The sequence below is a fragment of the Cavia porcellus genome, unplaced genomic scaffold (genome assembly GCF_034190915.1).
Source record: "Cavia porcellus strain 051 isolate PalLab524CR breed Dunkin Hartley unplaced genomic scaffold, mCavPor4.1 scaffold_8, whole genome shotgun sequence".
Taxonomy (NCBI): domain Eukaryota; kingdom Metazoa; phylum Chordata; class Mammalia; order Rodentia; family Caviidae; genus Cavia; species Cavia porcellus.
In genome coordinates, this window is record NW_026947491.1 from 57,455,264 (window position 1) to 57,479,837 (window position 24,574).

At 40.6% G+C, this 24,574-nt stretch overlaps 1 protein-coding gene, 1 non-coding gene and 1 pseudogene across 2 annotated transcripts in view; all 3 read right to left on the reverse strand.

Moving 5' to 3' along the window:
* Window positions 1–8,253: 8,253 nt before the first annotated feature.
* Gns (glucosamine (N-acetyl)-6-sulfatase) overlaps window positions 8,254–24,574 on the reverse strand; it is a 40,522-nt gene continuing 24,201 nt past the window's right edge. Inside the window, exons 11-14 of the mRNA XM_003476111.5 lie at window positions 15,244–15,351; window positions 13,512–13,622; window positions 12,244–12,404; window positions 8,254–10,841 (exon numbers count right to left, since the gene is read on the reverse strand). Coding sequence (XP_003476159.1) covers window positions 10,763–10,841; window positions 12,244–12,404; window positions 13,512–13,622; window positions 15,244–15,351 — 459 coding nt within the window. The 3' untranslated portion in view covers window positions 8,254–10,762. The remainder of the gene's footprint in view (window positions 10,842–12,243; window positions 12,405–13,511; window positions 13,623–15,243; window positions 15,352–24,574) is intronic.
* Window positions 14,434–14,567, reverse strand: LOC111753307 (small nucleolar RNA SNORA1). Its single transcript, XR_002788126.2, has one exon. It is a non-coding gene; the product is annotated as a small nucleolar RNA SNORA1 (small nucleolar RNA).
* On the reverse strand, window positions 15,358–24,543 carry LOC106028937 (N-alpha-acetyltransferase 50-like; annotated as a pseudogene).

The following is a 24,574-nucleotide window of genomic DNA, read 5'->3' on the forward strand; positions in this document are numbered from 1 at the left end:
TCTTTATTCCTTTCATTTCTTTCTCTTGTCTAATTGCTCTGGCTAAAGTTTCCAAGACTATATTGAATAAGAGTGGAGACAGTGGACATCCTTCTATTGTTTCTGATTTTACAACGAAAGCATTCAGTTTTTGTTCATTTAGTATGATGTTGGCTGTTGGTTTGTCATAGCTTTTATCAGATTGAGATAAAGACCATCTATTCCACTTTTCTGTACGGTTTTTATCATGAATGGGTGCTGGATTTTGTCAAAAGCTTTTTCTGCATCTATTGAGATGATCATATAATTTTTGTTCCTCTTTTGTTCTTGTAATATGGTGTATTACATTTATGAATTTATGTATGTTGAGAACCATTTCTGCATCTCTCAGATGAATCCCACTTGATCATGGTGTATAATCTCCTTGATGATTTGCTGCAGTTTGTTTGCCAGTAACTTATTGAGGATTTTTGTATCAATGTTTTATTAGGGAAGTTGGCTGTAATTCTCTTTATTAGTTGGGTCCTTCTCTGGTATTGTTATCAGGGTAATGCTCGTTTCTAGGAATGAATTTGGAACTATTGCTTCCCTTTCAATTTCATTAAAGAGTTTGAGAAGTAATGGTATTAGTAATGATGGAATTTCTTGTAGAATTCAGCAGTGAATCTATCAGGAGCTGGGCTTTTCTTTGTTGGTAGGTTTTTAATTACATCTTCAATTTCATTGATTTATAGTGGTTTATTTAGGATTTTTATATTTTCTTGATTTAGCTTTGATAATTCGTATGTATCTAGGACTCTCCATTTCTTCCATATTTTCTGGCTTACTAGAATATAAGCTTTCAAAGTAAGTACAGGGGATCTTCTGGATTTCTGCAGCATCTGTTGTGATTTCATTCTTAATTGCATGGATTTGAGTCTTTTTTTGATAAGGATGGCTAAGGGTTTGTCAATTTTATTTAATCTTTCAAAGAACCAGCTCTTCAATTCGTTTTTTTTTTTTTTTTGTCTCCAGTGTGTTAATTTCTGCTCTGATCTTTATAATTTCCTCCCTCATATGAGCTTTTGGCTTAGCCTGCTCTTCTTTTTCTAAAAGTTTGAGATTAAACATTAAGTTGTTTATGTGTATTTGCTCTGTTTTCTTGATATGGGTATTAACTGCTATAAATTTCCCTCTTAAAACTGATTTTTTTTGTGTTCCACAATTTATGGTATGTTGTATTGTCATCATTCAACTGTAAAAAAAACTGTTTAATTTCTTCTTTAATTTCATCTGTGATCCATTGGTTGTTCAGTAAGGTGCTATTTAATTTCCATGTGTTTATGAAGTTCTTGTGATTTTTTTTTGTCATGAATTTCCAATTTCATTGCACTGTGGTCTCATAGCATGCATGAGATAAATTCCATGTCTTTGCATTTACTTAAATATATTCTATGAGCCAGTACATAGTCTATTTTGGAGAATGCCCCATCTGCAGCTGAGAAGAATGTGTATTCTGATGTGGAGTGGAATGTTCTATAGACATCTAAATCCATTTGTTCAAAACTCTGATTTAGTTCTAATATTTCATTATTGATTTTTTTGTCTAGTTGATCTTTTTATAACAGTGGGGTATTGAGGTCTACCAATACAATTAATTGCATTAGGGCTTATTTGACTTTTCATGTCTGTAATTGTTTTATATAGTGGGGTGCACTGCTATTTGTTGCACATATATTTATGATGGTTATCTCTTCTTAGATTGTTCTCTTTATGAGGATGTAGTGACCTCCTTTATCTCTCTTAATCGATCTTGACTTGAAATTCACTTTGTCTGCAAACACAATGCTATTGATGCTTTTTTCTGGTTTCCTGTCACATAGATTATTGTTTTTCACCTTTTGACTTTCAGTCAATGAATTTCTTTTTGAATTAAATGTTTCTTGTATGCAGCATATTGTTGGATGTTGCTACTTGATCCATTATGCAGTCTGTGTCTTTTGATTGGTTGAGATCATTAACTTTGATGATTATAGCTGGTATGCTTGTCATGGTATTTTCCTGTTGTTGGCACCTCCTCCTCTTTTACTTCCCTCTTTCTAATTGTTTGCCTTCCCTGGAGAATTCCTTCTTTTGGGGTTCATGGAGTTGTAGTCCTTATTATTTCTTTCTAAAATGTCCTTTTGGACTGGTTTGGTTTGGTGGTCATAAATTTCCTCAGATGTTGTCATGTAAGTATCTTATTCCTCCATTAGTTTTGAAGTTTTGCAGAGTATATCAATGTGGGTTGAAAGTTGTTTTCCTTTAGAACTTGGAATACTTCACTCTAAGCTCTCCTTGACTTGAGGGTTTGTGCTGAGAAGCCATAATTCTGATGGGCTTTCTTTTAGAGGTGATTTTTTTTCTTCTCTAACAGCTTTTAGGATTTTACTCTTGTTGAATTTCTGGAATCTTGACTATGATATGCCTGGCTGTAGATTTTTTTTGATCATCGCTAATGGGTTTCTATATGACTTGTTTATCTGTATGTTAAATTATTTTTTTCTCTACCAGGAAAGTTTTCTGTCATGATGTCTGCACACATTTTTTATGTCATTTGTGGTATCTCCTGCTTGTTCATTGACTCCAATTAACCTTATTATTTTTCTTTGTCTCATCTAGCAGCTGCTGCTGCTGGATTGATTTCTCATGGTTCCTTGCTAGTTTTGAGAAATCTTTCTTTTTCTGGTTGCTAAATGCAAGCCTGTCTTTAATATCTGAGATCCTGTCCTCACATTGGCCTAATCTGCTTTGAATAGTTTCAATGGAGTTTTGTTTGGTTTGTTTTTATTTGTTTGGGTACCGGGATCAAACTGACAGCCTTGAACTTGTCAGGCAGGTGCTTATGCCACTGAGCTAAATCCTGGGCTCTTTCTTTCTTTTTTTTTTTTTTTGTCTTTTTCCTTTTTATCGGTACGGGGATCGAACTCACGACTGCCTGCTTCCAAGGCAGGCACTTATGCCACTGAGCTAAACCTCCAGCCCCAATCCTGGGCTCTTTCAATGGAGTCTTTATTCTTCTGTTATGGTTGACAGTGTCAATTTGAGAAGTGTAGAAGTTTAACTAAGAGACTCAGCAGGGATCCAGGGTTCTTACTTTGTAAATATCCTCATCCTGTACAAGAGGAGGGCACAGAGATTTTTGTGAGTGTTGCACCTGCCCTGGAGGGGAAGGGTAGCTGGTATACAATATAACAAGAGAACAGGCTTATTTCCCCTCTTTTTTGCTCTGGCTGCTTTTGCTAGCTCCTGCTTTGCCCAGTGCCATGCCACCCTGCCTTTGAGCCATCTGATTATGGACAGAAACTATAAGCTAAATAAACCTTTCCTCCCTTCATTTGGGTTTTGGGTGTTTTGTCCCAATGAGAGAGAAAAGTAACTGAGACATCCTGGATATCTGCTTTAAACTGCTTTATGGATTCCATTTCTTTCCTAAGTTGAGCTTCCATAATGTTCTTCAGCTCATCTTTTTGTCTGTGTCTGCTCTAACATCACTAAGCATGGTGTGTATTTTGGTAATCTCTGTAAGTTAGCTGAGAGATTATTTCTGATTTCATTTTTTCCAGAGTCTCTTTCAATTGTTTTGTCGTTACTACTTCAGAGAGCCCTGAATCACATACACAAAGAGGGATTTTGGATTGTCCCACCTATTGGTCCCTGAATTTGCCTTTGGTGAGCTGGATGTCAGGGGTTACATTTTGCTTGTCTTCTCATTTTCTTTTCCTTTTTAATTGTAATTCCTGGGATGATACTTGTAAGTTACTTATGGTGAGTTGCTTTATTGGTGGTATTTAGGACCCTTGGGTGATGACTACTTCTCCGAGTTATCTTCCAGGTGTAGCTGACTTTTGGGTTTTGAATATGTTGGAAGATCTTACTTCTTCAGTCTGTTGGAGATGAGAAATTGTTGCTTGTTTGGTCTATTCCTGGTTCTCTGGCACTGTGCCACAACATTTTCTGTGACCCTTAGTCAGTCTCAGTCATGTAATACCAGGACCAATAGCTGTTTACAACTATGTCAATTTTGGCTATAGTGCTACCAATAGCATCAAACAGCCTATAAAATGAGAAACAGCTAACCCTTAATTTGCAATTGTTAACCATATGAGATTTGTGATTATGTAACAAAATATAAAACAGTCCAGATAATTATATGCAGTAGGAAGCCCTTAATGTGTTAACTTTGCCCTCAGGGTTAAACTTGAAAATGGATTAAGGAGAAAATAGAGAAGTGGAAGAAGAGGAAGAGATTAGAAGGTTAGAGGACAAAAGGGAGTTCATGCCAACTTTTGAAAACTGGTAAAGAAGACTGAAGGAAGAGAGATGGAAGAGATAAAATGAGGAACAGAACAGAATCACATACACAAAGAGGTTAGGAACCACTTTCACATTCATAAAAATAATGAAGGAGAAAAAGGAAAAAAATAGAAAAATTAAAGGAGGAAAAAAAACTTAACAGTACATTTCCAGGATTCTTTCTGGTTTCACTAGTAGGCAACCTGTGGAAATGAGTCTTGAACAGTGCTGATCTATCCAGGAAAACCAGCAGTACCTATTGGTAGGGTAGTAGATAATCTCCGCAGGCCTGCCCTGAGATCAAACTCACTGAACTTGCCGCAGTCCAAGCAATTTCCATGGATCTGGGCCCAGCTAGGAGCTGCTAGATGAGGCCCAGGGCATTAGCTCAGCAGCACAAGTGCCTGCCTGGCAAGCTGGCATCAGTTCAGGGTTCCAAACTAAGCCAGCCTATCTCCAAGATGGCTCCAGGCTAATTGCCCTCTCCTATGGGAGGACTAAATCCCCTGCCCTCACTGCCAGCCAGTGAAGTCCTCCACGTCTGCTGCTCCCTTCCACTGATGCCTCTCTCTGCAGAGGCCTCAGGGATGACCAGGTGTTATATCACTGTGACCATGCATTAGCTGCTCCTCTTAGACAGTGAGTCCCATCTCAGGGAGACAGCGCTGCTGGCTACCACCTCCTTTGTTGAAGTTTTTCTTTTCACTCTCTCTGTGGACTTAATTCACATGTCAGATTCCTCATGGGTCCAGGGGACCCACTTCCCACCTTCCTGTCTTTCTCACAATGCTGTACTCCAGCATCTGCATAGTGACTCTCAGGAGTTGTTTTTCCTGCTGCTTACCGCTCTGTCTGCTGTGAACAGGACATTGTTTTTTGGTTCCAGAGAATGAACTCACTACCTCGTGCTTGCCAGGCAGGTGTTTGTGCCAGAGCTTGTGCCTTGAACTGCTTTCTGAAGTCTTTTGTACTATCTTCGGACTTTTCATTGATTCCTAGCAATCTTATGTTACTCTGCATCACCTAGCTGTTGGGTTTGTGACCCCTTGCTATTTTTAAGCTTCCATTTGATCGCTAATGCAAACCTAGATCTGATATTCTGTCTGCACATTAGTTGACTGTTTTATATACTTCCCCCTGCCCCTGCCACAGGGTTTTGCTGTGCAGTTCAGGCTGGCCATGAACTCACAGCAATTCTTCTGCCTCAGTCTTCTGAGTGATGGGATCACGGGTGTGTGCCATTATTCCCACCCTACATATACTTTTAAGTTTTCAATCTCTTGGATACCTGTTTGAATCTGTTTCATGGAATCAAGCTTTTTCTTATTTTGGGCATTCATGGTTTCCATTACTTTCCTAATGTCTTTTAAAATCTGTATGTACTCTATATTCACTAACCATGTCCTTCATTATGGTCATCTCCTCCTTGGTTATCTGTGAAATGATTAATTTTTTTCTAGAGCCTCATTTATCTGCTATGTTACTTCCACTGCTACCATTTCAGAAAGTTCAGGTGTGGGTGGCTTTTGATTTCTTCCACTTCCATGGCTTCTGGATTTGCCTTGGGGGTGAGCTGGAGGTCTGGGGCTGCATCTTGATTTCCTATTTTTAAAAATTTGTTTTCTGTGTTGATGCTTGTAAACTGCATATGATAGGTAGCTTTGTTACTAGTATTGAAATCTGTTAGAAAATGGCTTTTTAGAGATGTCTTCTAGGCGTAGCTGGTTTTTGCTTTTGAGTTTGTCCCAAGATCCTGCCTCTTCAGTTTATTAGGGATGAGAAATTGCTGCCTATTTGGCTTAGTAGCCGGTTCTTTGGTGACAGACTATGGTATCGTTTATGCCCCTCAACAATCTCAGTATTGGTATACATGAAAGAATAACTGACTACAACTGTTGTCACCTTGGCCAAAGTAGCAGAATCTATAGTAATAGCATTGAGTGCAGTCTAGAAAACACCAAACTGTGTCAACTGTTAATCTGCCACGTTTAACTAAAGGAACAAGAGTCATATAACAAAAACTAAATCAGAAAATTAGAGACAGCAAATATCCCCTTAGTAGAGTGATTTTACCCTCAGGGGAGAAAATTTAAAAGGGATGAGGTAAAAATAAAAAGATTAGAAGCAAGGCTGAAGGACAAAGGAAGATTATGCAAGCTTTTGGAAACTGGTAAAGACAAAAACAAGAAGAAAACAAACAAACCCCAAAACCAAAAAAATACAAACAATAAAAAAAAAGAGATCTGAGATTTCAAGCCTGTGGTTATCTTCTGGAGTCTACAGAATTGTGCTAGGGTCCAGTTCAGAGTGTATCTCTGCTGTCTCTGGTAGATAAAGGGAGACAGACACAGCCCAGATAAGTACTGGGCGATTCCAGAGAGCCTGGAGTAGGAATAGGGCTGGGTACTAGATAATCCCAGGAAGCCCAGAGTAGGAATAGGGTGGGATATTGACTCTGGTTCTTGTAATTCCACAACGTTCAGGCTGATCCTTGTTGTGGGGTTGGGGCCCAAACTGCTCGGCCTACAACACTCTAGTGTCTCTTGCTGGCCCGACCTCTGCTTGCTGACCCTTGATGTCTCCCACGGCTGTTCTTTACCTAGTCACTGGGAGCCCTGAGAGGGCGCCAGCCCATGGTTGCCGAGTCCCAGGTCTAGCTGGCGTCTCCCCAAAATGGCATCTGGCCAGGTTCCCTCTCTAGAGAGAACCCAAACATTTGTCACTCACCAGTGACTGTAGTTTACAGCATCCAACGCTCCATCCTACTGCTGTTTCTCTGTGAAAGCCTCTGCTGTCACCCACCTTCACTGCTTGTGAAAGGCTCTTGCCTTAGAATAAATTACTGTACAGTTATGCCGGCCGTCTAAGTGGCAGAAGGCCAAAGCAGGACCTCCTACCACTTCCGGCTTCTTCCTCAGCCTTCATTGCAACTCCCCTTCCTGTTTGCGCGCACAGAAAACTCCAATCAGCTCCTCCAGCTTCATCAATGCCCGCCCTAAGCACCACCCCCGGTCAGAGGTTATATGTAGATCCCATTCTCCACGTTCAGGCAGAGAAAGCCAGGCCACAGGCAGTCATGGAGTGCTCTCCACGTTCAAGGAGTAAAGGCTATTTTTACTTTATAGTCTTTTTTTTTTTTTTTTGTCTTTTTCTTTTTTATCAGTACCAGGAGTCGAACTCACGACTGCCTGCTTGCAAGGCAGGTGCTTATGCCGCTGAGCTAAATCCCCAGCCGCACTTTATATTCTCTTTTATCGCGCCGAAAACTCAATCTCTAGCCTCCTCTCTTACACCATATGCCAGGAGTCAGGGAAAAGTGCAGCTTGTTATCTTCTTTTCCTATGGAGCTTCCTTGTGGGCTTCAATTCTCCTCAGATCCTTTCTGGGTCCCAGGGATCCACTTCACTCCTTTTCTACATTAAATTTGTGTCTGGATTCTGAATCTGAGAGAGGCTGACCTGCTGCTGCTTACCACTCCGCCCTCTTCCCCAATTTTTGAGACATAGTCTCACAAAACTGTAGTCTTAAGATGGACTTGGACTTGTGATCCTCCTGCTTCTGCTTCCCAGAGTGCTGGATGAGGGCCACTATGCCTAAATAGCTCTCTCCCGCTTTAGGAAAGAAGTCAGCTGACCCCTGTAAAAAGTCCTTTCATTGTCAGGCAATGAAGCAAACGAGGACATGAGGGCAAAATCTTTGAAGATGAGCTTGTCTACTTGAAAGCCAGTCAAGACAAGGTTTTTTTCCCTTCCAGGGCTGTAAATTGACCTAACTGGGAACACTCGGCTACATTGCTTTATTCGGGGTTTATCAATCAATAGGACAATGTAAGATTAGGTAGACCTAGAGTCAGTATGGGAAATGGGCCACTTTTACTATAGGTGAATGATAAAACAAACAGCATCAAAAATAAAAAGAACCTTGTGATGTTACTAGTTGTGGACTAAAACAAAGGACACATTCTCACTAGAACAGAAATAAATTTTAATTCATTGAAAAGTGCAGCAGTGAACAGGGTCCTTTGAAGAGCACTTTCTAAGTGAAATGGCTGAGATGACACAGATCCAGGGTGGAATAACTTGTAACAGATGATGCATAAACATAGGACTTTACACAATTTGGTGGGAATCAAGAGGTGGAAAAACCTAAGAAACCAAATATGCGCATCTAATTCTATTGGTGGGTCAGTTGAAATAACTTTTGCTTTCTCTTAAGGATTCTAGGGCAACTCATGTTTCATTAAAAAGCTTTAATCCTTAATTTAGACACTTAGAAATTTAGCACTTTTTTTTTCTTTTTTACAGATTAAGGTAAAACTCCCATGGTTATCATTTTGTACAAAAATTCCAATGTTGTCAATTAAAATGTGTTTGCAACAGCACCGCTGGTCAAGCTTGAAGATACGTAAAATGTGTTCTTTACCATGAAACTGAATGTGAGGGACAGTTTTGTAACAGGAAATCATGTAAGGCAAAATCTCTTTTCATTCCTAAGGCTTTCTGTTCATCTGAATGACTTACAGTCCTCTTCACTGAAAAGCAACGACAGACATGGACCCAACCTTCTTAAAAGGGAAAACAATCAAAATCTAAATCAGAATTAAGAACAAAGTGAACCCCTTGGAAGTGGGTCCCTCATAAACATTCTGGAAACATCAGTGCACTTTACAGTCTGTGAAGACATAAACTGACATCTCTTCACTCCAAGACTAGGAGAAAGGTCCCAAAACTAAGAGTACAGAGAGCCCTGCCACACTCTACCACTGAAACATGTGAGCTGAATGTAAGAGCTCTGTGGCACAGACACTGCTGGCAACTGGCCTGGGTCACCCTCATGACTTCACCTGCTTTCATAAAACTGAATAACATGACATCATAGTACAAGACCTGATAAGAGATGGTTTCTTTTTATTTGGGAATAACTGTGGCCAACTTTCATTAATGTCAAAGTTGTCCAAAAATGTAAAAGTGGAGAATAAAGCCAATACCCATATTCAACATTGTAGTTTGCTTTTAGTTACACTGGAGGAGACTTTTCAAATGTTCACAGCAGAGGTGTTCTTTCCACTTGCTTTCTCAGCTCTAGATAATTACCACAGTTGCTGGGGAGACATGAGGTAAAGTGATAAACCCAATGGCTATTAAACCCACATGGCTGTCTGGAATTCTAATAGAAAAGATCCTTGTGGCCATGTCCTACAAAGTGCTTAAAGCTTGACAGAAGGCCTTCAATAAAGCTAAAATCTCATATTGCCTGAGTGAACAGGTTATAAGCCATGACTTTCTCCCCTCCTGTCTGTACCACCAATTAGCATTCTTGTGAAGCAAATGTTGGAAATGAAATTAGTTTTCAAGCCAAGAAACAAAAATGTGGGCTAAACAGAAAAATCGAACAGATCTGACTTGACACAGGATTACTAGAGTCCTCATTTTATATTTTAAGACTCCAAAAACTCTGGAAGAACCTGTCTGAAAAGGAGTAAGCTGGGGTGAAGTAGTTGATACTTTGTATCAACTAGAAGCAATTTGTGAATCTTGAATCAAGAGAATGACAGCAAAATGTAGATAGTCAAAATGACTTCACACATGGCACCGACACTGCAGGCCAGGCACTTCATAAGTGTCCAAACCTACCTGTCAACCCAAGAGCCCTATCTAGGCTCCCAGCAAACAAAAGGGCTCTTCTTTCTCCCCAATCTCCTCAGCCTGTTTCAAGGAGGAAGTCTCAAAACAAAAGATGCTTCTTTAATACTACCAGTGTTGATTGGCCCTCATGGGATTGGCGGCCACTGGAAAGTAGACATTCACTGCCTTCAGGAGCCACTTGTACAGCATCAGCCCACAACCTTAAAGCAACAAACAGAATTTGGCTAACAAGTTTTGAATTTGCTACCTTAATTTATCCCACTGTGATAGATTTTTATAAACAATGCATCTCTACTTATTTAAAAACAATGGAACTTATTCTTAATCAGATGATTCAGCTCTGATGGTTATTCCTCAAGCCAGGTGATGCTAGTATTTTTGACAGTTGAGTGCTCAGTCTGAAATGTTATGCATATCCTTTGCTTTTAGGTTAGGCTATATAACAAGTTTCCTTCTTTTTTGTCCTAAAGTACTGCCATTTCCCTGAATGGACTCACAAATTCAGACTTTGACCACACAGGGGATAATCAAGAATTGTGGCCCCAGAACAGAAATGATACAGCGGGAACAAAGACTCAGGAGAGTTCAGTACCATCTGAGGGAAAGACTGAGGAAAGTCACTCCTGACTCGTGGACAGAGTTCACAGTTTAACAAGTTGCACAAGGAAGTCAACTGATTAGGTTGCTTTTCAAACAGGACTTAAAACAGCCAGTCCAAAGCTCTTCCAGGTGTGTTCTCAAAGATGACCTACAGACACCTACTATGCTCACTTCATCAGAGAGAGGTGTGCAGGGATCCGACTGTGGGAGGCCACACACTGTCACTACAGAGGATGTTTCGAGAACCGTCGTGTCCTGATGCTGCCGTGATTGCTGAACATAAGACGAGGATCAAACCTGTATCTGGAGATGAGAAAATGAGGACGTCACATGAATTAACAAGTCACTAAGTACTTCATTAGGACATTAGTAAGAAAACTAGCAAGAAGGGATATAAAAGGAACAGATCACCAGATGGGAAGACCCTGGGAAAGTCTAGTACAAAACATGAGGACTTAAAAGAACATTTTCATGACTGTAAGCCAGCAAGCATTAAGGTTATGTAGTGTAAGCTGAGAGGAGAAAAACCTAAGGTTAATCTTGAAAGGTGGCAGAGAACAGCTAGATTTTGTTTTTTCACAGCCCCCTGCTTATACTCAGACTGGCAGAAAGGAACACAAGTGTGTACCTCAGATGTGTCTGAATCTGGCTGATGAATATAGATAGCCTCCTCTCTGGCTGCCAATAAAGTAGCATGGCATTCATGTTAAATGCATAGCACAAAATGAAAAACGCACTGATTTTACCGTTCAATGGGGAATGTAGAGTAAATGCTGAAAGGTAACTGGAGGCTGGGACTTGGCACATGTGAAGAATTACACTGGCCAGTGTGGGTGAAAAATGACACTGCAATTTACCGTCTTAAAAACAAAATTGTGGGATGTTTATTATTTTAGAGTTGTGATTGGCTGACATTTTAATAAAGGGCTAGATCATAAATATTTTAGGGAAGTACAGCTACACAGTGTCTCAACAACTCAGCTGTACTGTTGAGATGCAAAGGTGGCCATCAACAATATGTAAAGCAATGTGTGTGGCTATGTTTCAAAATTTTAACATGAATATGGTTAAATAAATTATAGCTTTCCGTCAACTTAGTACAGGAATTCCTTTTCCTATAGTGTCATGTAAGAACTGAAATAATGCTTTCCCAGTGACACTCTGATTTTTAACCTCACAATCTTCAAGTGACAGTCTTCTTACCTTACTAGCTCAAATGCATAATACACTGTCCACCAGCATCCTGCTGACAAGCTACTATGTAAGAGGTACAAGTAGAATGAACCTGGCTTGGCAGAGACAGACATCTTTGATAGCTCTATGTATGGAAGGTTTATATATGTATTAGTTTACACCTAATCTTACATACATTTAAAATATTAAACTTACTATAAATATTCAACTTTCTACAACTAGGGTGTTGAGGAAGCTGTGGGAACAGTGTTAAAGCTTCAAGAAGCCTAGGTGTCACTGAGCTGTACCATGACAAGAATCACAGCAGAAGAGAAAGTGTCTCACACAGGGAAGTAGGGCTGTGCCTGCAGCTGAAGCAGCAGACGGCCGCGAAGAGCCAAGCTTTCAAGTAGACACAGAGCACTCCCACTCCAGAGCAACTCCAAGGAAAAATGAGCCATCACGCTCCCTCCTCTTCCAGAAGATCAGAACCACTAGAGACAACCAGGTGAAGTAGAGACAAGAAGCTTACCCGGGATCAAAAACCCCTGGAGTACGACAGGTTGGTCCAGAACAGGACTGTAGCATCATTAACCGGTAGTTCATCTTTCCCAAAAGCTCTGGGTCTATAGTTTTAGCAATGTTAGTGATTTGGTCTGGGTCTGCAGTCAGATTATAGACTTCTACAAACACCTAGAGAATGGAAGAAAGAAAAAAGGCCAGGTTATTTTTGAACAGATACTCATAATGTGAGTTATTCTGAAATGCAAAGGGAGGAGGGAGATAAACCAAAGTCCAGTGGACTATGGTCTCATCTTCAGGTCCTCAGGGAGGCCAACTCTACTTGAGACATAGTGCATCTGTGCCTGGTGCACTATGGGTCGATGGCCCCAAGCTGGGAGGGGCCACCTGCACACCCTGTTCTTTCAGGCAGTTGGGAAAGCACGGGGAGGACACTACCCTCTTGTAGTTGCAGCACAGGACACAGATAGGAACTTGCTGGCATGGCCTCAGAAACAGGACTTAGTCATAAACAGTGAGAGTTAACATTTGAAGGCATGGCTTTTTAAAAAGTGAAGTCCAATGACAATCTAGAAGTCACAGGCAAATGGTGCCTACTATGGCGTCATGTAGCTGCCCTCAGGTCACCACATCTAGCTATCAGACTGACAAACATTATAGAAAAGGGAGGAACAAAAGCCGAGTTGGAGGGAAACTCTTGCTCGTGGCCCAACATGTTCCTGAGCTGCATGAGAAATGCAGGCAAACACCTCCCCTTATGGTTAGATGGGGAGTAGGACCAGGCGGGTGAGCACATGCTGCTGATATGAGATCACCAGGGACTGGAGCTATGAGCTCCTTCAGATAACCTACACTAGTCTCTGTTGGCCAAAAAGCCACTTTCTCCCAAGGATGAAGTTCTGGGGCCTTTGCCCTTGCCCAAAGAGAGAAGCACAGGACTGTAGTGAGGGGAACAGGAGTTTCTGAATAAGTCAGCTGCTGGTCAGCTTTCGAGGAAATACTCCAGTTCCTCTCACCTCCATTAAAGTTGCGGTGCTTTACTTTTACCCAGCTATCAAGGAACTGGATGGTGGTGTGAGCAGAAACCTCATTCAGAAGCATCATGCTTAGGGAAATAACCATGGCCTTAAGGAACTCTCTTAACTGAGGAGACCTAAGCTGGGGTGTAGAGAGGGACACCTCATCTTCCCTAGGGAGCACCCTGGGAACTGCACTTGTGTGGTAAACCCACCCAGTAAGGCAGGACAACAACAAGGGGATGGGACACGTCCCTCTTACCTCCTGGTCATCAAACTCGCAGTACTGTAAGTTCCACAGTGCTGACATTGTCCTCACACAAGCATAGGTGTTGTTGTATGCATCTTCACAAATACAGTCTGGGAAACATTGCTGTAGACACATTTATAAAGTTAAATGAGGACCCTTCTTCCAGGGAAACAAAAACCTAGCTGCTTACAGGGGCAAGTGAGTTGGCTGAAGCCAGATGTACAATGGGACAGAGATGAGGAAAGCTTCCAGAGACCCACTGAGTCAAAAAAGGAAGGGAGGTGCTTTTCTTTACTGATGGTTTACTGGATGAGGAAAATATGTGACTCTGCCATTCAAAGGTTGTTGTCACCCTGTCTGCTAATCTCCTGCCAAGAATTAGTTGTAATGAGCAAATGAGTCACTTCAAGGACTATTAGGAACTATCCAAAAAGATTAAAAAAAAAAAAGCTAAAATGAGCTCTGTGGATTCATCTGCAGATAAATAAATGACTTATTTAAAATTAAGTTTTACTTAAGAAATTTTACATGTGATTTAATATTCATCAGGATCATTTTAATGTGGTTGTCTTCAAGATACCTCTTGTTAAAGGAATTGATGCTTAATCCAGTCATTTCATCTGCCTTGCCACAAATCTTTTACCTCTACTTGATTTATGGACAATGACAACTTCAAAACTCTTAGGGTCTTATTACCCAAATTTCTTCTGGCAATTTATATTTTAGGAGTCCAGAATTCAAACCATACATAGTATTGGTATTTTGTCACATGAGCTACACTCATTCATTTACAAACATTCATTTATAATAGTAAGCATCAGTATTTTTCCGTTTTTTTTTTTTTTTTTTGTACCAGGGATTGAACTCACAACCTCGCACTTGCCAGGCAGGCGCTTATGCCACTGAGCTAAATCCCCAGCCAGTATTTTTCATTATTAGCCAAAATGTCTCACTGTCACCAATGTAAACATTTATTGTGATGGAAGCATTCCCTGTATCTCAATTTCAGCCACACCGACCAATTTTGGACACCAATCAACAATGCCCACTCTAATCTAGAATGAGGCTTTAAGTCATTCATTTTTTTGAGACAAGCTTTCATCATGTAGCCCAATCTGGTTTTGAACTCATGATCTGCTCTCAGCCTCCCACATGCTGGGATTATAGCCACACACCAGTCATGTAAGTTACTTAAGAGTGTTGTTACCACATATGACCTAACTGCAGCTCATTTCATCCTATCTTCCACAGGCTCTGTTATTCCACTGTGGGTTAGTCCTTTACTGCGTCACCACTTCTGGTATCAGAAGAGTCAAATTCAAATGAAACTCTACTTCTTATTCTCCAAAGAGTGGCCAGCCTGGCTGGTACCACCTTCATGACCTGCCTGGCCTGCCATCAATGCAAGACACTCATGATGGCCATCACTATGGGAATCCTGTCTATCAGGTGCCTGTGATACCATCCCTAACAGGAAATGGTACTGCTGCTGGGAGGAGTAGGAAAGAGGAAGAGAACTGCTAAGAATCTGGGCAGATTCATGAATCTGTTACATAACTAAAAGACATCAAAGTATGCATTCTGATGACAGGCCAGCAGCAGCATTCTCAGATTACTGAATTACCTTTGTCAATCTAAACCCCCACAGTCAGATGACAAAACAGCGATACTCAAGTGTTTCAACACTTGCCCTAGCTGAACTGTAGTGAGAAAGCTGTCTAAGTCAGTGCAAGCTACTACTCACAGATACTCCAGGACTCAGAGATGGACAGGTTGGGTCAGTGACATTGCGGCCTTCTCCTTGATATTCCACCAAGATATCAGATCGCCAAGTCAAATTACTGCCACCTCTCTAGGGAAAAAAAGCAAAGGCATATGGTTATGATAAGGATAATACCATTCTTAGTCTACTGGGAAAGGGAGCTTGAAAATCAGCCAGAATGTTCATCTAGTATCTAAAGGAAATGGTTAAACTGAATGCATATGAAACCTATGGAGCATTGTGTTTGGTATTATAGAGCCTTAAAAGTGAGGGTCAAATGCTACAAACACTTAGTAGTTCCTTCTGAAGACGACTTCTGTGAAACAGGTTTGGAATGGAAACCAACAATATAGTAAATCAAGAATCAAAGTCACAGGACAAGTTGCTCAGTTCAGATTAAATACCACTTACAGGGTATAGTGGAAAAAACCAGAACAGCGAATCTTTAAATTCCCCTTGAAATACTCCTCCTAGCACTGAACACTTATCCTTCTTGCCACTTTTTGAAGCAGTGCTGGAAGTTCCCTTTCATATTATCAGTTGCACTGCTGTGGCTGCCTCAATGGCCTGAACTGATTCAAAACATTTACCTTTCGTGGTCACTTTGTCTTTGGGGGAAGAGCCAGAAGTTGCATGATGCCAGATCCAGTGAATAAGGTGGATGAACACACAGTGTAATGTTTTATGAGCCTGCCTTTCCACTGCATGGCACTTGGCAGCAGCATTCACAGTTTTTTTGTTTTTTTGAGACAGAGTCTTGGTGTGTAGGTTCAGGCTGGCCTCAAACTTGCAGCAGTCCTCCACGCCCCTCAGTTTCACAGTACTATTAATCATACCATGTAAAGACCTTACAAAAGAGGACTTCCAGAACTGTTTCAGAAAGTGGCGAGAATGATGGGATAAGTATGTCTGAAGTGAGGAGGGGAACTCTGAGGGGGTTAATCACAGCATGTCTTACTGTAATGAAGTTTTTTTTTTCTGTTTTGAGACAGGCTCCCGCTACATCGTTCACTACATGAACTATACAGTTCACTATGAACGCAATATGTAGCCCAGGCTGGCCTTGGACTCATTACAATCCTCTTGCTTCAGCCTCCTGAGTGCTAAGATTACACCCATCATTACTGTAGTGAATTTTTAAAATGTATATGCTTACTGTGTATATTGATCACATTACATTACATAAGAACTGTCCGAAGCCTACACCAAAGAATGTGTTACCTAATACACACTAGGGTAAGACCGAGGCAAAATTTAAACAGGGCTGGTATGCTAACGATGTAAAAGGTTCAGGGTAGGGGCTGGGGATTTAGCTCAGTGGCTTAAGTGTCTGCCTGGCAAGCTCGAGGTCATGAGTTCGATCCCCAGCACCAATAAATAAATAAATAAAAATAAAAAATAAAAGGTTCAGGGAGCCACAGAATGAAAGTACAATCCACAAATTAACTCCTCCATGCCACTGAACACTAGGGGTGTGAAAGGAAAGAAATGGCAGCGTTTGAAATGTGACAGTTTAAGACAGGCATGGAAATGGGGAAGGTGGGAAGAGCGCAGAGCAAGTTTGGAATGAAAAGTATGTGCATACAGGATGGAAGCAGAACACTTGGCTGTGTGATTTCATGAAACCAACTTTCAGACAGGGAGGAATGTAGCATAGGGAGGTGGGCTGGGATGCGTACAGGAAGAGGCCATGAACGTCACACTGCATGTCTGTTCTTTAAAGAACATAAGGTAGTTGGCACGGTACCATGCATGTAGTCTGAGATGCTCAGTAGGCTGAGGCAGGCAGATCACCTGAGTTCAATATCAACCTGGACAATATAGTGAGATTCACCTCCTAAAGTAAATAAAATAATGTTAGGGGATAGAAGAATGGAAGGCTTTTGAGTGGGGAAGTAACATAATTAAGGTAGTACTTTAGAGTCTTGCATGGTGGCATATGCTTGTAATCCTGGCGCTCTGGAGACTGAGGCAGGATTGCTGAGAGTTCAAGGCTACAGTGAGACCTTGTCTCAAAAAAAGAAAGGAAGGAAGAAAGAAACAAGCAAACAAAAAAGGCAGGCCGGCCTGCCAGCTGTACTTTAGAACAAACAAGCCAGGAGAATAATCTAGAGATGAAATGGAGATGGAGATGGAGATGGAGACCAGCCTAGTGAGGTGACTCTTTCAATGACATGAACAGCCTGCTGAGGCACACGTGGCATAGGCTCGTCTAAGGCTTTTCGGTTCAAAGGCCGAGTGGGAGCCTGTTTGAAATGCATTGTCTCAGCCCCACACTAGCTCTGAGGAGCCAAGGTCTGCATTTTACTAAGCTCCTCAGGGGCCTTCCATGCACAGTGAAATCTGAGCCACGGTGCTGCCAAATGTGGTTTTGGGACCCGTGGCATCAGCAGCCGTTCACAGCCCTTACTGCAGTTGGGACAGCCCGAGTTAACGAGCCCCACAGGCACTGCTGCAAATGCCACTACTGAGAGAATGCCTTTCTGAGGATGCCAAATGAGGATGGACACAGCCTGAAATGGGAACTACTTTGTGCAAGGCCATCAATACCAAGAAAAAGTAGTCACAGAAAGAACTGTTTCCTAACTCCCTCTCCAACACTGTAACCTAAAAAATGCTGTGCAGCTTCAGGGCCCAGGAATTACGAGTAAGCAAGGACTGCAGAAGTGCCATCTTCTTTTCCATGAGTCCTCACCATGCCAGTCTTGAGCCTTAGAAGCCAGGTGTCAGTGGAAAGCTTATGTGATATAGGTGACCTCACCTCAAAGCCCACACTTGAGGGTTAACTGTCAAGAGGAGAAAAGGCACCTGGAAGACTAGATCACCAAGTCTTGAAAATGCTATACATTAAAATCACCAAGGGAGCTTAAATACCCAATATCCATCTAATTCAGAATCAGGAGGCAGAACCCAGCATTAGTATCTCAGTTTTCTAGGTGATTCTAATGACCCAGTTTGAGATTCTTGGTCCATGGGGTTTTAACTTTTTTCTGTAAAAGGTCAGAAAGTAAATATTTAGGATCTGTGCCTGTACAATCTGTTAGGTCTATTCTGCAGCTACAGGCTAAATAAACAGCTGAGTGTGGCTGGGTTCTTTACCCTCAAAAACGGAGCAAGCTAGATTTGGCCCATAGGCTGCAATTCTAGTCCAGTAGAATTTTCTGACCCAAAGTTTGGTATCTGTGCTGTTGGAATGCATGGAGCACATATGTGGCTAGTGTAATAAAGGGAGTTGTCCATTTTATTTTAGTTACTTTAAATAGCTACAAATGGTTTTTCAAGTATTTCACTTGAATAACCTCAAAAACAAAACATGAACAAAGACAATTGCTAATTCTAAGTGGCACTTACACAACTGTGCAGAGAAATTAACAGAATGATTTTTATTATAGAATAAATCTAGTTTTTTCCAATTAGAAATTGGATAATACCTGTCCAACATTTTTCAGGTAACCTGAAAAGCGGATTAGAAGTTTACTTACACAGGTGGCTAGGGTCCTGTTAAAAATAAGCAGAAAGAAGCACCTACACGAATAATTATACAGCTCTAAAAAACAAAAGGATACTGGTACCAGGATAGAGCTATACAACAGAAACAATTACCTATGGAGGAAAAACAACAGAATTTGAACTATGACTCAAACCATGTAAGAAAATCAGTTCTGGATATATCAAAGCCTGGAATGTTTGACAGGCCGAATCTCAACATATTTTGGGAAAAAAATCTAAGAGTAACTTAAAAAAAACCAGAACATCACATAAGTTTATTTCAGATGCAACTGTAATGTTAAACTTAAAAAATTTAATTTTTAACTGCACCAAGTAAATGTAATCACCTAAATATCTTTTTTTTTTTTTTGTCTTTTTCACTTTTATCGGTACCAGGGATCGAACTCACGACCACCTGATTGCCAGGCAGGTGCTTATGCCGCTGAGCTAAACCCCCAGCCCCTCACCTAAATATCTTTAAAAGTTGTTGCCTCCAAAAACTGAGGGAGCTTTTCTTTTCTACTACCACAAACCATGGTTTCCTGATAGTTCTCTTTCTGAAGGACTTTTCAACTGATGAGAAAACTGCTTTGGAGATATTTTAGAACTCTTACCCACAAATGACAACTAATTTGGACAAATTGTATATTGTACAGATCTACAGATTGTTTTACAGATCTATATACAACTTATCACATGGTAAAATTTTAATCTATTTTCCCCACAGTGAAAACCATCTCCCTTGGAAAGTATGATGGATATACCCTATGGTCTTTTTTTTTTTTTTGTCTTTTTTCGTTTTTATCGGTACCAGGGATCGAACTCACGACTGCCTGCTTGCAAGGCAGGCGCTTATGCTGCTGAGCTAAATCCCCAGCCCCTACCCTATGGTCTTGTAGTTAACAGAATTACTGATTCATCTCAAGACTATTTTTACCATTTGTCAAAATAACCAACTAAACAATGGACATCAGTCTTCATTGGCTCAAAGACATATGAACCAATGCTCAGTATCTACACCTTCTGTAACTGGGTGGAATTATTTAACACCAGCTGGATGGAGGACAAACCTTTACAAAAACTAAGAATACAGATTAAGTCATTTAGTAGTGTGGAAAAAAGAAACTCTAAAAACAACAAGAAGTCTACTCATTTCAAACTTGAATATTTTTCTTCTGTCTTTAAATAACATGTACTTAATTGGGAGGTAGCTATTTGGTTTTTAATAACTATATTTAGGATACATTCACAGGGCCGCTTGGATGGCCCAGGTGAAATAGTTATAGAAATAGAAGCCATGTGGTCTCAGAAAATTCATTTATATATCAAAATCTATTTTGATATCTGGAAGTTTACAAAAAGGCTGAATTCTTCATGGTAATTACACTTTCTGTAACTGAAGCACTCTTTGCTTGGCAAGAGCAAGCTGAAATTTATCCCTGAAGGTAGGTAAAGGTGCCTAATGTTCAGTATTTCTTCTAAACTTGGATTCAGATTAAGCAACTGATAACAAAGACCAACCAGCATGGTCTCTACATTTTCACTAACAGTAGAACCCTACAGACTCATTCATCAACCATGTTTCTTTACAAAACTTTTCTGGCACTTGAGACTGCTGAAGTTTATTTTACTTTGTTATTTTCACATTTCCAAATGAAACCTTAAGGTTATAAAATGTATACAAACATTCTATAAAGTAATTTTGCTTATTTGGAGATGAGACTTTTACATATGAGGATAAACATTACAAACCAAACTTCCTTTTAAAGTCAAATGACAGAAAACTAAAGCTTTGTGCATTGCTTTTAAGTCTATGAAGAATGTGTCTTGAGTCACCACTGACAATCTAAAAAATTGCAAGTATCAAGATTGCACAGTGGGAGGAAAGCATGAATATTTCAGACATCTCATCAAGCTATCAACCTGTCTGAACCCTCCCTATTTGTTAGATAATGATCTAGTATGAAACCAATCCTGTCGGCAGGAGGTCACAGTGATGTTTGTACTATTAGCACTTTATGCTTCTACCTTCCCAAGAACAGAAGGAGTTTTTTCATTAATTCCTCTTATCCCAAATCCTTTTTTTTAAAAATCCCAAATCCTTAAAATCAAATTGTAGGCACAAAGTATAAGCAAATCTGAGATAGTCTTCAACAGGTAAAAGAGTATAACTATGTATTCTCAAAAAATACTGTCTAGATATTCCTTTTTGGTGCTGGGGATTGAACTCATGAAGTCACATTTGCCAAGCAGGCACTTAATGCCGTTGAGCTAAGGCCTCCAGCCTAGATATTCTTTCCTATATAATCAAACACTCACTGGCAACGTTTTTAACAGCCTGTATTAGTTGACATTAAGTGCATTTGTTGTGCCACAAGTTCATCTAAGATTTCCTTTATGTATCTTAAAATATGTCAAAAAAAAACCCCCCACCTACTTCAGGTTTATTTAGGAATTAATCTGTAAAGACATCAACTCCATTTTTTTCTGTTTTCTTTTTTTTTTTTTGGTGGTAATGGGGATTGAACTCATGACCTCGAGCTTGCCAAGTAGGCGTTTATGCCACTGAATTAAATCCCCGGCCATCAACTCCACTTCTTTGTTTTTTGTTTTTTTGTCTTTTCTTTTTTATTGGTACCAGGGATCGAACTCACGACTGCCTGCTTGCAAGGCAGGTGCTTATGCCGCTGAGCTAAATCCCCAGCCCCTCAACTCCACTTCTAACGTTAGACTCACTATGATACTGTTGGGCTTACTGAAGAAATAGGACAGAAGAAAAAACTAAACCACAATAAACTTCTTTAGGTCAATTAAAGGCTATTATCTCTAGCTGGGGTATTAAAAATTTTGAAATTTCACCAGCTCACACTCTAAATGTTAGTGCCTCTAGTAACAGCAGCAGGAAAAACAAACCTGTGACAACCAGTCCACTCATTAACAAAAAAGGAGGTTAACTCAAATTCTTAGACCAGTGTTTAACGCTACCTACCCAGCTTCCCCACCTATCAGCAAGAACAGAAAAATCAATTACTTTAAAAACCTAAATAAGCTTAGTATTTCTCACAAGGATAACAATAGTCCAAATTCTGAGAGTGCTCAGTAGGACGAAAGGTAGAGTGAAGGCAATGTCTAGAGCTAAGTATATCAAAAATAGTCTTTTTTTTTTTTTTTTGGTACCGAGGATTGAACTTGCCATCTTGCATTGGCCAAGCAAGCACTTATGCCGCTGAGCTAAAGCCCTGATACCGCAGTCTTTAAAAACTCAAGTACCACAAATTCACCAGATTTGTCTATGAAGTATAGAAAAGAGATTTCTGCTGCATCTTTTTATCTCTTGAAATAAGCAGTATTTGTAGGCTCTGCCCTTCAATGTGAAAGAAGGACATTTTAAAAAAAGTTTAAAAATCTGAGATCATCTGACACCTCGTTTTTAGGTTATACATCTTAACTATGAAACAGATCTTCTTCCTTCAATCCAACTACCTCACAAAAATGAGAACTGAAATGATCCAAACATGATTATTTTAAAAAGTCCCTGAAATTATTAAAACTTTTAATAATTTAAAGGAAAAGGAAGCTGTGGGAGGGGGGACCGAGAACAAGGTAAGAGTGCTTAATGAAGAGGGGAGGGGATTAGGAGGCCTCTCTTTATATGTGGCCACAGCAAGTGCAAGAAAGTTCATTTACAATTTGTTCAGTTATCTGTCTTTTGTGCATCTGCAATCTGACCAGAAGCGACTTCAAGGTTTTTCTGAAGCACGTGAGCATCAGCAGGTTCTAACTTCTTCTAATGGTGGTTCTTTGTCACAATAATCTCTAAGCCAAACTTTTTAGAGGTCAATTGCTGGACATGCAGATAGATGTTATTGAAAGTGCCATCTTTCTCACAGATATTTAAGACATGATTTAACATTTTAGTTCTTGTCCCAGCCTTTGGTAAGGTTCAAGGCACCTACTGTCATGATGTAAAGTCTCTTCTGGTTCTGTGAATGATTCACCCTAAGCACACTGCACCCTACAGCCGTGTCACTGAAATAGGCAAGTGTTGCTAGTTCACCAACTTCCAGCATATCCTTGTAGAACTTGTCACTAGAGCTCACTGGGAAGATGATCTGGTTTAACCTCTACAACTGTGTGACACTGGGTGGTGCTACATCTCTGAGCTCATCTTCCCCATCTGCAGAAGCTGTGGTTACTACCACGCTCAATGCTGTTGTGCTGCTCTGAGCTCTCTGCACCCTCCACTCGAGTCACTCAACCCAAGGCAGTCTCCTCGCCTAGAGCAGGGAGTGAGGGGGTGATGGAGGCTGCAAAAGCCCAGGACTGTAGAGAGAGGGTGGAGACGCATACTGTTGGTGCACGGGTACCACCGCTTCTCCACACGTGCACATGGGGCACTCCCCCGCTGCCTGCCACCCCAGCCCAGGCGCTGCGCTGTGACCTTTCACCCCACCCTCTCTGCAGAGAGTAACTTTAACTTCAAAGTTTAGTAGTTTTTTTTGGTGGTGCTGAGGATCAAAACCAAGAGTGCTCCCCACTGAGCTACAAATCCAATAGCTGGGATTACAGATCTGCATCACTGCATGTGGCTTTAACACTAATCATTAAAGCAATCACACATACATTCAAGTCCTGTGTTCTCTGTCATAGGAAAAGGACAAGCCAAAAATAGAATATGATAGGTGAAAATACAGAGGGATTTCACAAGGGAAGAAACACAAAAGCAATAGATGAAAAGTGACTATTAAAGCAACTTAAAAATGGACACTGGACAGACAAATGTAGACACAAAGCTGAAGAGCAGATGCTGTGGGATGGGCCAGAGAGCAAAGAGGGAGTGACTGATGATGTGGCTGGAATAACAGGAAGTTCTGAAATTAGATGATGGTGATGGTTGAAAACTCTGTGGACACACCAAAAACTATGAATGTATATTTTAAACTAGTGAACTGTATGGCAATTAAACTATTAGCAATGACTCATCTCACTAACGAATGCACAGTGAGGTCAAACATCATTTTTCATGCACTAGAGTGACAAGTCTGACAATTTCATACAGAGCTAAAGAAATTCTCATACATAGTAGCAATGTAAACTGATTATTTTGGAAAACCACATAGTAATATTTATAGACTTAAACACATGCAGTTCCTGTATCCTTAGTGCCTACAGAAGGTCATGGAGAGACACATCCAAGAATGCTATGACTTTGTGTAATAAAATTAGAATACCAGAAATGCCCAGTGACTGACATAAAACAAAGTTGTGCTGCATTTAAACAATGGAATATTAGGCAGCAGAGAACACGGATTGATCTTAGGGGCTGGGGCTATAGCTCAGCAGCACAGAGCCTGCCTGGCAAGTGTGAGGTCCTGAGTTTGATTCCTATGAACAAAAATATGGATTGATCTTGGAAACAAATTACATCCAGTACAGTATCATTTTTAGAGCTCAAAACAAGACCCAAGCTTGGTAGGTTGACCCAACTAACTAAGACTTCTTGGGAGACCTACATGATAATCTGACAAAGAAAGAAGAGCTATGGCATTGACCCTGTGGTGCAGGCAAGGGATGGGATGCAGAGGAGCATCAGGACTGATGACACTGAGGGTGTTGTTCTATTTTGTGATGCTAGAGGTTGAACACAAGGCCTTGCACATGCTAGGTGAGTGCTCTGCCACTCAGCCACATCCCCAGCCTGGTAACATTTCTTCTCGGTGGGGAGGTTGATTCATGGATTTTTCTTGTGTTTTATAATTTATGTGACTCACTTCTCTTGTATGAAGAATCCATTGCCTAATAAAACCACAACAGAATCAGACAG